At 46.4% G+C, this 13,910-nt stretch overlaps 2 protein-coding genes across 2 annotated transcripts; both read left to right on the top strand.

Moving 5' to 3' along the window:
• Window positions 1–1,262: 1,262 nt before the first annotated feature.
• Window positions 1,263–3,370, top strand: LOC135260468 (chemokine XC receptor 1-like). Its single transcript, XM_064345689.1, has one exon. It carries the CDS (start codon window positions 1,263–1,265, stop codon window positions 2,301–2,303), a length of 1,041 nt encoding a protein of 346 aa, XP_064201759.1. The 3' UTR covers window positions 2,304–3,370.
• A 2,747-nt stretch (window positions 3,371–6,117) lies between these two features.
• Window positions 6,118–10,644, top strand: LOC135260469 (eukaryotic translation initiation factor 1b). Its single transcript, XM_064345691.1, has 4 exons — window positions 6,118–6,299; window positions 7,139–7,302; window positions 7,965–8,066; window positions 8,212–10,644. The coding sequence occupies exons 1-4, from the start codon at window positions 6,269–6,271 to the stop codon at window positions 8,254–8,256; spliced, it is 342 nt and encodes a 113-aa protein (XP_064201761.1). The 5' UTR covers window positions 6,118–6,268; the 3' UTR covers window positions 8,257–10,644.
• The last annotated feature ends 3,266 nt before the right edge of the window (window positions 10,645–13,910 follow it).

The following is a 13,910-nucleotide window of genomic DNA, read 5'->3' as shown; positions in this document are numbered from 1 at the left end:
GTTCTTATCTATGACTTCACAGTTTAGGTTGCTCAAATGTTTTGTTTGCAAATTACATCACATTACATTACATTTCAAGCATTTAGCAGACGCTCTTATCCAGAGCGACTTACACAACTTTTACATAGCATTTTACATAGTGTACATTTATACAGCTGGATATATACTGAAGCAATGCAGGTTAAGTACCTTACTCAAGGGTACAACGGCAGTGTCCAACCCAGGAATCGAACCTGTGACCTTTCGGTTACAAGTCCAGTTCCTTACCCACTGTTCTACACTGCCGCTACAGAGACCTTCAAATTTTTATGAGCCTAAATTTTTAGAAGCCGCTATAAGCCTAAAAAAAGAGTGAACGCTTTCAAAATACACATTTGGCCAGGGATAGTAACTCAGGTAAGAGGGTGGCAGTCGTCTCACAACCCGGTCTGATGCTGCACATCTCATCGTCTCGGATAAGCAAAAGAGAAATGAGTGACTCACTGTCTGCACAACAACTGCTTTCGCATCCTTGGTGATGGTGGGCGGTGGTCAGCATTTCCCTGGGTGGCAGGACACTGCCTCTTGTAAGAGGCAACGTGGATTTTGGGCCCCTGGAACAGATATCACATTGGGCCCCTGCACAGTTACAGCACTCTTGGAATCGTGAAATGGCGGTGCAGGGCAGCTGGACTCGGCTCTCCGCCTGTGACTGGTGGACGGACAGCTGTCACTCATCCTGGGGGGCAGAGCTTGTCTGAAGAGACGGCCATAAAGGGACTAGCACGAGCGTCGGAGTTCAGACACTTTCCCTCGAAATCTGTGGGTGCGATCTGTGCCTGAACAAACGCTTTGTATGCATTGCCATGCTACAGGTAAGGAGTTCATTTCTGATCATTCAGCTTCTTACATATTCATATTCATATATTCATTTTCAAATGCATGTAAGAGCAATGTTTTCATCACATACAGTAAATGAAATTTTACTAGATTTGTATGACATAATATCAGTTTTCATGCAATTTCATGTCTTTTAAATAGTAATAATAATAATATATGTCCATATTTTCAGCAATATACTCTTCCTTTAAGATGCACCATTGTTAAACCATTGTAAATATGTATTAATAATAATAATAATAATAATAATAACAATAAAAAAAAAAATATATATATATATATATATATATATATATACATTGTGCATGTACTCTATTTCATTGTTTGTAATGTCTCATCAGTAAAGATTGGCAAGTTGCAGAGTAGGGGACGACGACAGAAACATGGCGTCTGCTCTCACAGCCTCTCCCTTGTCTGACGGAATCCAAGCCGCCACGGATTACGGTTACTACGACTACAACAACTCTTTGGTGTTCTTGGGAAAGAACGAGCTTCAGCACTTTGGCGGGACGTTCTCCGGCGTTCTGTACACCCTGATCTTCATCCTCAGCCTGGTGGGGAACAGCGTCCTGCTCTGGGCTCTGCTGGTGCGGGAGGACCTGAGGAAGACCACCACGCTCTTCCTCCTGCAGCTGGCCGTGTCCGACCTGCTGCTCACGCTGACACTGCCCTTCTGGGCCGTCTATTACCTGCACCACTGGGTCTTCGGCACGCCCGGCTGCCACCTCCTCGTCTTCCTCTTCTTCCTGGGCTTCTACGGGTACATGGCGTTCCTGGCGGCGGTGACGGTGGACCGCTACCTGGCCGTGGTCCACGCCGTGCGGATGCTGCGGCTGCAGTCTCGGCTGTGCGTCGCGCTCTCTAGCGCCTCCCTGTGGCTGGTGTGTGTCATCGCGAGCATCCCGGAGGCGGTGCACTCCGAGACTGTGGAGGACGGGGACGAGACGCAGTGCCAGGCGGCGGATCAGCCGCTGCACCTGCAGCTGCTGGGATACGCCGTGCAGGTCAGCCTGTTCTTCCTCCTCCCCTTCGCCCTCATCCTCTTCTGCTACGCACGCATCTGGGCCACCGTGTCCAGGTGCAGGTCGGCCAGGCGGGCGCAGGCCGTGCGGCTGATCTTCTGCATGGTGCTGGGGTTCTTCGCCTGCTGGGCGCCCTACAACGTGGTGCTGCTCCTGGCCGCCCTGCAGCTCCTGGGCTGCCCCGGGCTGACGGGGCCTGAGGCGGAAGAGAGGCTGTTGAACGCGTACTACGTGTGCCACGCCCTGGCCTACTGCCACTGCTTCCTCAACCCCGCCCTCCACGTCTTCGGCAGCGGAAGGTTCCGCAGCTACCTCTCCGTCCGTCGCCACAGCGACCGGGGGAGGAGCCTGACACTCACCACTCAGCACAGTGTCCAGCGAGGTTCCACCTCCCGTCCGTGATATGCTGTGGGTGCAACTGCAGAAAAAAAAAATTTCATTAAAAAAGCAGAAGAGGGGATGGAGAGATTGAGACATCCTGAAATTCTTGGAAGGCAAAGACTTTCAGTTCACTGGAACCACTATGGTGAAATCCAGCCTTGTCTAGAAATATCTCACAATTTTTTAAAGTTTTTTTTATTTTTTTTATTTGGCAAATTATCTAAAAAATAAAAAAAAACCACTTAGCAAATACTGTATATGTTTTTTTTTTTACACATTTGTCCACGTATGGGTATTTACCCACAGCTGGGTATTTACTGAAGCCACTCAGGACAAGCATGAAACTCATACTTTAAGCTTAGTACATGGAAATACAAGATGGGACAATCATAAGATTTTACTGTATAGTCACTGAAAGGTTTCTTTCTGGGGATGTTACCCATTTGAGTCAAACAGAGTGCAATTCCATTTCACTTCCTATAACTGTTTTAAAAAAATATATATACATACACACCTGTGGTGGCCACTTTTTATGTCTTGTTTAAAAAGCACAGTTTCAATATAATTGCCTGTAAATATCTTATTATTTTAGAAATGCTAGAATTGTTTTAGAAGCGTACGAATGTTGGAAGAATCTAGGGTTATAATCTACAGCGTATCGCAGTACCTGTTGCTTCATAAGCCTTTGCTAACCAAGATGGGTGTGTTGGTGGTTGAAGCATTTCCTGTGAGGCTGACATGTCATTCCAGTGTGGTCGGTGTGTCTCATGACCAAGGATGCTTTTACAGGTTGGCTCAGTAAAGCCAACTCTGCAACAGGAAGTAGTGCAAGTTATCGGAAAAAAATAAGTATTTTCACATCAAAGACAATGCATCAGATCACTGGGACCTTTTTTTTTTTTTTTACATTTAAAAAGAAATGTATAACATTTCATGTTATCAAATTATCAGTGCTAATAATATGTACACTCCTGGGCAAAAAAAATGGGCCAAGCCCAAAATGGCAAAATATTAAGCTTTTAATGGTCTTAACAACAAATCATTGGTCAGAAAATTAGCAAGAATTAAACAGACTATGTTTGTATGTACAGTGTGTGTGTGTGTGTGTCCTTTTCCAAAATACAACCCTGGCTGTCATAGTTGTAGTTAGGTAAACTCTGAACTTTCATTCAATGCACCAACTATGAACTTTGTGCATTTGGCTAATAAAGCTATTTCTTCAGCATGTCTGTTTGTGCTCCTCAGGAAAGCTATTTTTAAGCGTTAAGCCAGTAATCACCTGTTCATCGAGCTGTGCTGAGTCGAGGCCGAGGCAGAGTTTCCGGAGCCACAATCCGCACGTCTGTCTGTACCACAGCGCCATCTGTTGTTCAGAGCTGGTAGAACGAGTTGTGCTATGAAGCAGCAGCTAGAACCTCAGCATGGGCATCCACCAGAGACTGTAAAAAATGGCATCGACACGCAGCCAAAGCGCTTCTACAGGACACTGCTCAGGTCAGAGAGACAACAGAGGCGGGATAAATGTGAACGTAATTGTAATAAATCAACCTACCAGCTGGGGGAGGAAGGGACACGGACAAAACTGAGTGGCGCCAGCTACCTCTTTCTTTAAAAAACCGGTGCAGTCTCAGTTCAGTTCCGGTTCCGGTCAACGGTACAATAAAACGTATTGGACAAGAAAAACAGGTCAGCTCAGCAATAAGAGTGCTAGTCATAAAATATAGAATATAAGATAATTTAAAAGATTAAAAAAGAAGGGGTGAGGAATAGATAACATATAACACTATATACATAATATAACACTATAAACATAAATGAAAATGAGGATTCATGTGTAAAAGTAAAGTGACGAGTGTATATAATATTACAATGTTATTGCACGTTGGATAAGCGCAGTCCTGGTTCAATAGCAGCAGTAACAGCAGAGCAGGTAAGGTGGAGTACTTAGATATGAGAGTTGCAAACGCCTGATGGCCTGGTGGTAAAAACTGTCCTTAAGTCTGGTGGTGCATGCGGCTATGCTCCTGCATCATCTGCCAGACGGTAACAAGGAGAACAGTCTGCGTGCTTGGTGGCTGTGACCTTTGATGATGCTGTGTGCCTTCCGCAGGCACCGCTGGTGGAAGATGTCCTGAATGGCTGGGAGTCTGTTGCCAGTGATGTGCTGTGCTGCCTCCACCACTCTCTGTAGTGATTTGCGGCTGTGGGCAGAGTAGTTCCTGTACCAGACAGTGATGCAGCCCGTCAGCAAGCCCTCGATGGTACACCTGTAGTTTGTGAGGATGTTGGCATTCATGCCAAACTTCCTCAGTCTCCTCAGGAAGTAGAGCCACTGACAAGCTTTCTTGACCATGTTATCTGTGTGTAGTGACCAGGAGAGGTCCTTGGTGATATGCACACTGAGGAACTTAAAGCTGCTGACCCTTTCAACCTCAGCATCATCAATGTGGATGGGGAGGTGTCCACCCCCCTGCTGTCTCCTGTAGTCCACAATCATCTCCTTAGTTTTACTGACGTTGAGTGAGAGATTGTTGTCCTGACACCAGCTGATTAGTGTCTTCATCTCCTCTCTGTAGGCCGTCTCATCGTTGTCTGTGATGAGGCCTAGGATGGTCATGTCATCAGCAAACTTAATAATGACATTTGAGCTGTGCTTGGCAGCACAGTCATAAGTAAACAGGGAGTACAGGAGGGGGCTGAGGGCGTATGAATACTCTCACACCACACACACACAAACACACACACACATTCAAATTTAAAAGTAGAACACTTCGCTGTATTAATAACCACCATGGCAAAGATGAATCATCAGACTCATGTATCATAACTATCATGACAATCGCCTCTGAAGAATAATTTATAACACAGAAGACATCTCTCTGTTGATCGATCACAGCAGCTATAGTGTTTACATTTTTATGGACAAACTGAATTATCATTATTATTATTTTTACATGGCATAAGCTTCATTTAAAAAAAAGATTTCGATTTGAACATGGAATAGTAGAACTGCAGTGTCTTCACATTTCTCAAATGAAATGCAAAATTTCATTTTCAGTGTGTTCATTATTTTGCTTCTATTCATCTCTGAAAAAATGGATTCTTGTTGATTTAAAATGCCCCGGTTATTGGGTAATTACTAAAAGGTTTGCTGGTATGTGATATATGCTTACTGAAGGTTTTGAAACTATTTGGTTTATTCTTGAATGCCTACTGGTAGCACTCAAACGCATCACCACGTACAGACAAATTATGTCCTTAAAACTACATCTCCCATGTACCCATATGTTTGTTTCTTCCCCAGTCACCACTAAACATAACTTGTCCACTGACAGAAGGGGGAACGCTATATCGTGCCAGCAAGGCAGCTACACACCTATCACGCTTCGCTTACGGTGTGTTACTTGAATAAGGGTTAATAAATCCAGACACATCTACAAAGAATGTTTGCTAGAACGATGTGAGCCAGCGAATGCCGGCGATTGGTCAAACTTTGTATACAAGCCATTAGACTGCTCATTGTACTAATACAACAAACTTCCGATTACTTTGTGTTATCTCGTTGTCATAAAATACAAAGGAATTGTATCATATGGTTTTATGCTTCTTTTCCATCTATGGCAGCATTTTCACTTTTATAGATGGACTCCGAAGTTTGCAATATTCCGATAGCTTTCAAGCGCAAGGAGGTTATTTTCGGGTTCAAATAATAGACATATATATGTGTCTATGGTCCAAATAGCCAAAGCGCCCCCTGGAGGTGAAGTTCCTTGGCTCGTTATAACCTACGTCACTTATTACAGCGGATGGTCTAATCTTTTTCGGCCATTTTGCGAGTGAGATCAGTCGGGTGCGTGTCGTCCGAGTCGTTTTATTTTGAAATATTCTTCGAGGGCTGTTTAAGCTTTAACAAAACCATCCTCACGAAAATACGGCAGAGACGCGCCGAGAATTTCATCTCTTCCAAGTTATCGTCCTAGTATCGCATGTCCACTATCCAGAACCTCCAATCTTTCGGTAAGTTATGTCCAGAAAACAAGCCGACCAAGGCCCTTTTCGTTCAGTCGACAGAGAAGTCTTTGTCCGATCTGAAAATGGCGAATGGTATTTCTTTTTGTACGGAAGGAAAACAGTGTGGTCGTTTGCGCTGCAACATAAAATCCTATCTTGACATGTAGTCCAGCTTGTTTATTTTTAGTTAACCTTTACATTTTAAACAAACCCTTGTTCGTTTATTTCATATAGTGTAGGCCTCGCTGGCGTTGACTAATTGTTACCGAGGGCGGATTGATAAAGTGTTTTACGTTACTTGTAATCTCGGAGTCGATACATTGCTACATTTAGAAGTAGGCAACAGGCCTAGTTCATGAAAGTGTGTATTACGTAGCGTACAATCGTTCGTTTGTTACAAACTGATGAACGGACTCCATGTTTAAAGACATGCTAATGTAAAATTTAATGTAGCTAACTACCGATTATAGTGATCTAGTGTCGAAGTGCGTAGCTAGCTATATATACACTCATGGGCATGTGTTCCACACAAGAAAATGTGATGTGTCTCAGCCAAATCGTAGCCGACGTTCTTTCATAAAGCCCATTCGAATTGGTTTAAACCTTAGCGTGTGACCTTAACTGATCTTGTAAACTCTCCCGTTTCATTTTTCTGTTTTTATTACTTTTACGTTGCCTGTTTCCCCCCTGTAGATTGTGTTGATTTATTGGTTTATTTTTTGCACCTGAGAATATGATCCGTCGTCAACAAGCATTCGTGTCGTCATGTGGCCTGGGCTAGGCTACGGTTTCTCACCGACGGTCTCTGTCTCTCCCCCCCCCCTCTCCTTACCCCGTCCTCGCAGATCCCTTTGCTGATGCAACTAAGGGTGACGACTTAGTCCCGGCGGGGACAGAGGACTACATACACATAAGGATCCAGCAGCGGAACGGCCGCAAGACGCTGACTACTGTACAGGGCATAGCAGATGATTACGACAAAAAGAAGCTGGTGAAGGCCTTCAAGAAGGTAGGCTAGGCTACAGCTTACGCGGCCTACTTAGCGTTAGCATACCCAAACGCGGCCTACTTAGTCTTAGCAACGGAGACACGACCATTCGCGCCTGAGTCGTTCGCTACAGGTTTGTTTAACGCTGCGTTTGCGTTTCCTTCACCCCCAAGCGGCGGTGTTTTATTTGTGATACCGGGGTGTTAAATCTTAACGGCGTTGTGCAATTCGCCGTCCTTCGCTGAACACCGCCGCTTTTGAAGTAGACGCGGGTGTCTGAAAACAGGCTTTATGTTGCCTCTGGATCCCTGGCCGTCAGGAAGCCAGCTTTGTTAAACTGCCGCTGTATTTTCTCTGTCGCGTTCTCTCCACCAAACCCCCACCCTAGCGGATTAGCTGTAGGGCGACGGAAGAGCTGCAGGGACAGGTTAACCAATCAGGAAGTCCTCCCCCATTTCAAGTTAAAAACCGTTTCAGTAAAAGCCTTTATAGCTCTGGAATCGACTAACGGTTCTAGTTATTTCAGAATGAATTGGGCATGCTAGTACTGAGCCATTCAATTAGGTTCTGTTTGACACTTAAAATGTGGGTGTGTGTGGACCCCCTCCTTCTACTGTTTAAACTGGCCTGAATTTAATGTGGTGATTGACTGTGTGTGTCTGTGACTTTTCTGCCTGTGACAGAAATTTGCCTGTAATGGGACTGTGATTGAGCACCCAGAGTACGGGGAGGTGATCCAGCTGCAGGGAGACCAGAGGAAGAACATCTGCCAGTTCCTCCTGGAGGTGAGTTGGGCTCTGTCTGGCCAGGCCGGACCCGTCCTGACGCCGGTTCCCTTTCTGCTCTACCGTTTGGGATCGGGCTGCATACCCTGCAGCAGGCCTCGTTTTGAGCACGTGTTTCTCTCTTCCCCCCCCCCCCCCCCTACAGATTGGGATCGTGAAGGAGGAGCAGCTGAAGGTGCACGGGTTCTAGAGGGGATGCTGACAGCCAGCGCCCCCCCCTCCCTCTCTTAGTCCCCCCCTCCAAAAAACATGCATTGAACAAGAAAGTTTAGCAACACGTTATCTGCTGAGAGGCAATAAAAAGAAAAAACGAAATCCCCGCAACGAACGAACAACGCTAACTACACAAGCCTGACTTTGTCCTTGTGGGAAGAACAAAACTTCTTGGGTCTTTTCCGTTACATTATTTGTTTCTTTTTTCCCTTTTGTGGTACCAGACTGAGGTGTGTGCTGGTTTCCTGGGGTCACCAGCCTGTCTGATGTCCAGGTTCTGCGGCGGTGGCCGGTAGGGTTTGGTTGTAGTGAGGAACCACACGTGCTGCTGCGTGCCTGGCCTCCTGGTTAGTTTAGGTAGCAGTCTTTCCACGCCCCCATCCCGTGTGGTCAGGGGAATGAGGCTGTGTTATCCAGGAAGTGTGGGGATGTCTGGGACATGTACCCTCTGGATATTTGGCTAAACTGGGGTCGCCTGGGCCTTGGGTCGTCCTGCTCGTCCTCCACCTCTCCCGTCTGGACTCGGATCCTGGGTCTGGGGGGGGGGGGGGCGATGAAAGGGCCACACCTATGTGACAGTCTAAACCCCCGCCCCCCCTCGCTAGGCCTGTCAGGGTTTTAAAAGCGCTGCTTCTCGTTTTTAACAATCGTTCCTTTTTAATAGATCTGTCCAGTGGTTATTTAAGGGGGGTGGAGGGTGAGGAGTGTTAGAACCTGTGAGTTGGTGTGGGGGGGTCCCAGATAGGCTGTCCCTGCTGCGTTTGTATTTATTCCCCCCCCCCCCGAAGTGATCTCAGCGGCTTTGGCGGGTTGTGAGCGTGTTCTGATGTCCTCTGACCCAAAACTGCCTGGAGTGAGAGAGTAGCTCCGCTGCTCCTGGCCTATGCAACTGCACCCCCTCCCCCCACTGTACTAACACACCCCCCCCTCGCCCCCCCAAATGGGTGTGACCGGGCTGTGCTCTCCGGTTGGGTTTGGTCGGTCCAGTTATATTTCTATAAGACAGTAACTTTTTTGGCAGAGGAAACGGTTTTTACCTTCTTTTTTTTTTTTCCCCCCCTAATTTTTTTTTTTATTGCCTCCCAGTGTGTAGGTGATTCGTGGTTCCTCAGGTACACACCTCTTTAACCCCCCCCAACAGGACTGATCTGGGTCAATTTGAGGCATCTTGACTCATTCTCTATGGCAGCCAACACGTCACATGATTTAGACTGTGACCCCCCTCCCCTCCACCTTCTAGAGCAGGATCTGCCTCCGTACCATCTGACCCAGTGGGTTGACTGCAAACAAGATGCGTAGCCATGGTGACGGTCTGTCGTGCGGTGAAGGCAGGGTTCTGTTTTTGTCGCTTGCGACACCAGAGTCGTCCCTGCCTTCTGGGTTGCCATAGTCACCCCCCCCCAGAGCAGTAGGTGTAATCACTGCCACCTGAATCTGGTTCAGACCAGGCGTATTCACAGGAGTGCTGGTGTAGGATCGTTTTGGGTTTTGGCTCCAGGGGGAGGTTTGTGTATGGCCAGTGTGGATGACCTGACAGGAGCGGTTTGCTAGCATTTTTTCTATGGAGCACGTTTGATCCTGAATTGAAAAACTTAGGAGCACGCTAATCCCTCCCAGCTAGTACACGTGCGCCCAATTTAACATTCACAAAACCGGTCGCGCACGTCTGGTTTTGTGGTGCAGTTGCTCCTGGAAGGGGAGCGCTGTAGACCCCCTGCAGACAGACCACTGCGGACAGACCCCCTGAGTCGGCGGTCCTGGTCTGAGCCGCTGTGTGGATTTGGGCCCAGGGCTGCGCTGTGGGACGCTGTGCTGTGCGGGACCCGCCGATCGTAACCTCGCCTGGATGGGCGGTGCCTCGGCCCATCCTCCCGCCACTCCCGCGCGCATCGCGCTCCGTGCCGCGCGGGTCCCTGAAACAGCCGCTAACCGCAGCTGCGTCTGCCTCCCAGCCCCCCGGGTGCAGCTCGGCTCTGAACCAAATGAGACCCAGGCACTGTACCAAACCTGAGATTGTGGAGCGCGTTTCAGTAAGACAAGCTTTTATTCTCATTTCTTTTTTTTCTTTTTTTTTGGCACAAGGCGGACTTGAATATTCTTTTTTGTTTGTCAAAACTCCTACCAGCAATAAAACAGACATTGGAAAAAATAAGAGAATTTTCTGAAGACGGTTGTTGCTAAACTTTTTTATTCTTTCAATGTTTTAAGTATTCTCATGAATATTTACAGCTGAAAATATGATGGATGATTCTCCTGTGATGTTTTGAGTCGCATGCTTGATGCCGTGATTGGACGGCTGCCCTGTTCGATTAGAATCGTGTTTATTTGAATTTTTTTCTTTTTCCAATAAAAGCCGGTAACAGTTCCCTGGTGCTTCCTGCCTCTTGGTTTTATTTTTGGGAACCGTTCAGTTCCAGCCACACACAGTGAAAATGTTCAGGTTTGGTTCCTGCTGCACACAGTGAAAATGTTCAGGTTTGGTTCCTGCTGCACACAGTGAAAATGTTCAGGTTTGGTTCCTGCTGCACACAGTGAAAATGTTCAGGTTTGGTTCCTGCTGCACACAGTGAAAATGTTCAGGTTTGGTTCCAGCCGCACACAGTGAAAATGTTGGGGTTGAGTAGTCTCGCAGACCCTTTAAGACCAGGGTTGAGTAGTCCTGCAGGCCCTGTGGTCCTCCAGGACCAGGGTTGAGTAGTCTTGCAGGCCCCGTGGTCCTCCAGGACCAGTGTTGAGTAGTCTTGCAGGCCCCGTGGTCCTCCAGGACCAGGGTTGAGTAGTCTTGCAGGCCCCTCAGACCTCCAGGGCCATATATGGGCATGCCACTCTTGCTGCGCCGCTAACTTGAGAGTATGCCGTAACTTCTTGTCTTCACGACGCGATGTCTGCTGCCCTGGGTGACCGGATTTCTCTGCTGCTCAGTAATCTGGCCACAGGGCGAAGCCGCCAGGGTTTGTCTTCCTGGCTGTCGCACAAGGGAGGGCAGCGTGTGGATAATCCCGTGAAGTCGCTCCTGGAGCTGAAGGCCGAGCTGAGCGGGGCTGGACTCCTGCCCAGAGCCAACCCAGGTGAGTCTGGCCTTCGCACGCGACTGCTGGGTCCCATCTTCACATCACCAGGCTGGTCCTCTCTGTGGGGGTGCCCGTCTTCGTCTCTAAGGGATGGCTTGTCACAGTGTACATTTTTAAATGTCCAGGTGATGTCTGTGGGTTGAGTGTTGGCATGTACAATAAATCAGAAGCTGGTTTTTTATGTCAGTGTTTTTTTCATTGTCTTTGTCCTATGCCCCCCTCCCCCAAATTAATAAATGATGAAACAAAACTATTAATGTCCTATATTAGCATGCGTGCCCAGAGGTGCTATAGGAATCATAGACTGGAACTGTCAACAGCAGCTATAACAGTCAAAGTAGTAGGTAACTTAGCCTATCACAGTAAAGCTGCCGAGGGCTCTTAGCCTATCACAGCAAAGCTGCCGAAGGCTCTTAGCCTATCATAGCAAGGCTGCCGTGGGCTCTTAGCCTATCACAGTAAAGCTGCCGATGGCTTAAATATCACTGCATTTTATGATGCTAAAGTTAAAACGACGGTTCTGGAGTTTTTTCTCTCTGCGTTGTATGGGAACAGATGGTGGTGCGCAGGTAGCCCTGAGGCTACATCCAGTTTCCTTCTCACTACTCAATTGATTTTGGCAAGAAGACGTTTAAAATAGGACTCGGATAACGGCAAAATGTATCTGATTTTCACTTTATTTCTCATGTGTGGCAGTGTTTTGCGGTTTCCCTTAAACACCACACCCATTCATCCCTGCAGATTTGCATTAGCGCTTCATCTGTCGCTGAGGTGCTAGACATGCCTTATAAAATATGATTCTCCTGACATATTTCCCTCTCATATGCACTTAAACTATTGTTGTGGATTCTTCTGCCTCTAAAGCCTGATATTAGTCTCTTAAAAGGTTTATCCCAGTGCCGCAATGTAGCTACTTAGCTATAAATATTCATATATTTGGGCCTATAAGATCTAGGTGAGCCAGAACTACTGGGGTGGGCATTCACAGTTCTGTGTGGTGGTTCAGCCAAGATAAACAGGTGGGACAGGATACGATTTAGGTGGCCCTGGCCCGTGGGTCCCCACGAAGTCACATCGGGGGTGTCCAGTCTTATCCAGAAAGGGCTGGCGTGTTAGCACAGCACAAAGACACCCAGTTCAATTAACTGATTATGGTCTTCAGTCAGGACCTAGATACGTTGAATCGGGTGTCTTGTTTAGCCGGGCTAAGACCTGCACCCACTCCGACCCTTGTTGGGTAAAACTGGACTTCCCTGGTTTACACAGTATCCGGCAGAAATACAAGCAAGCCTGTTATGAAGTTCTTATAAAGGACTTTCTTTAAGGGACTTGTTAGGCCTTCCGTTCTGTAATGCCATTATTATTATTATGATTATGATTATTATTATTGTTGTTGTTGCTGCAAGTAGCTAGTTGGTTCTGTATTACTTTTGGCTCTCGTCGAAATGAGTGTCTGGACTGATTGAGACCGTGTGTTTAGGTTCAGATGATGTGTCAATCCCGAATGATGTATAAATGCTCATATTGCCGGACGAACCGGCTGTCAGTCGAGTCTGTACTCACTGACTATTTGCGTACATAGCATTTCTCAGTATACGTATCCGCCATGGCACGTTTTCCAATAAATAAGGAACTGAAGGAAAAGTTTAGTTTACCCCTCTAACAATCATTACAAGAGAACCAAAATAAGCGTATTCCCTAAGGAATATTGTTTCTAATTCACTGGCCTTTTAAAATGATATTTACCCGAGCTACCTCCTTGCGAAGCGCGCACTTTTGAATGTTTCGCGGATAAAATCGTGACTGTTAAATTCTTAGACTCGGGCAGAGCCGCGTTGTCTCCCTTAATAAATGACAGCGTGAGTGGATGAATAAATAAATAAAGTCACGCGCAGCATCTGTCGCCCACTTGCTCAAAGACAACCTTTACCGTCTTTGTCTTTTTCTTTTGCAGTCGGTGAAACGTGTTGTTTTCTCTCACTATTTTCGCCAGAGGCCACACAGCTGTTGTTGTTTTCTACTTGATTGCTTCTTTCGCGTTCTCCGTGTCTCTCTCAGTCCCTTCACCTCGCTCAGCGAAACTTTTTTATCTCGACACCCTCCTTTATAATTATTATTTTGCCCTAATTTCTATTATCTCTAATGATAATCACACCTCGCCATATGTGTGCTTTGGAGAACTGCTATTCAGCGCAAATGTCTTTTGCTTTTATTGGCGAAACTAAGATGAGATTTTTTTTACTGACTCAATGTATGTACAATTTACACAAGCAATAATGTTTATTTCTTTTTGCACAGTACACCATAATCTCCTTCATGTGGTGTCTAGTAATTTGATGTCTGAGAGTGTTTTGTAACTCTGTACAATGAGCTATGTTTTCTGTGAGCGTGTGCGTGTCAGTTCCTATTCGTGGATAGCTGTTTTGTTCTACATATGACAATATATAGCCTACATTTTGTTTTTGTAAAATAGTTAGCTCTATACTAATACCAACCAATCTGTATTCCAGTCGTAGGTAAGACTGCATTGAACAATCTTTTTTAAATATTTTTTATGAAG

Source organism: Anguilla rostrata, chromosome 8 (genome assembly GCF_018555375.3).
Source record: "Anguilla rostrata isolate EN2019 chromosome 8, ASM1855537v3, whole genome shotgun sequence".
Classification (NCBI taxonomy): Eukaryota; Metazoa; Chordata; class Actinopteri; order Anguilliformes; family Anguillidae; genus Anguilla; species Anguilla rostrata.
This window is presented reverse-complemented; position numbering and strand designations above follow the sequence as displayed.

Bases quoted from the DNA above. Each gene is read 5' to 3' on its own strand.
- LOC135260468 (XM_064345689.1), top strand. From the start codon at position 1,263: ATGGCGTCTGCTCTCACAGCCTCTCCCTTGTCTGACGGAATCCAAGCC.
- LOC135260469 (XM_064345691.1), top strand. From the start codon at position 6,269: ATGTCCACTATCCAGAACCTCCAATCTTTCG. The intron at 7,303-7,964 runs GTAGGCTAGGCT...TGCCTGTGACAG, and splicing joins TGGTGAAGGCCTTCAAGAAG to AAATTTGCCTGTAATGGGAC. The intron at 8,067-8,211 runs GTGAGTTGGGCT...CCCCCCCTACAG, and splicing joins TCTGCCAGTTCCTCCTGGAG to ATTGGGATCGTGAAGGAGGA.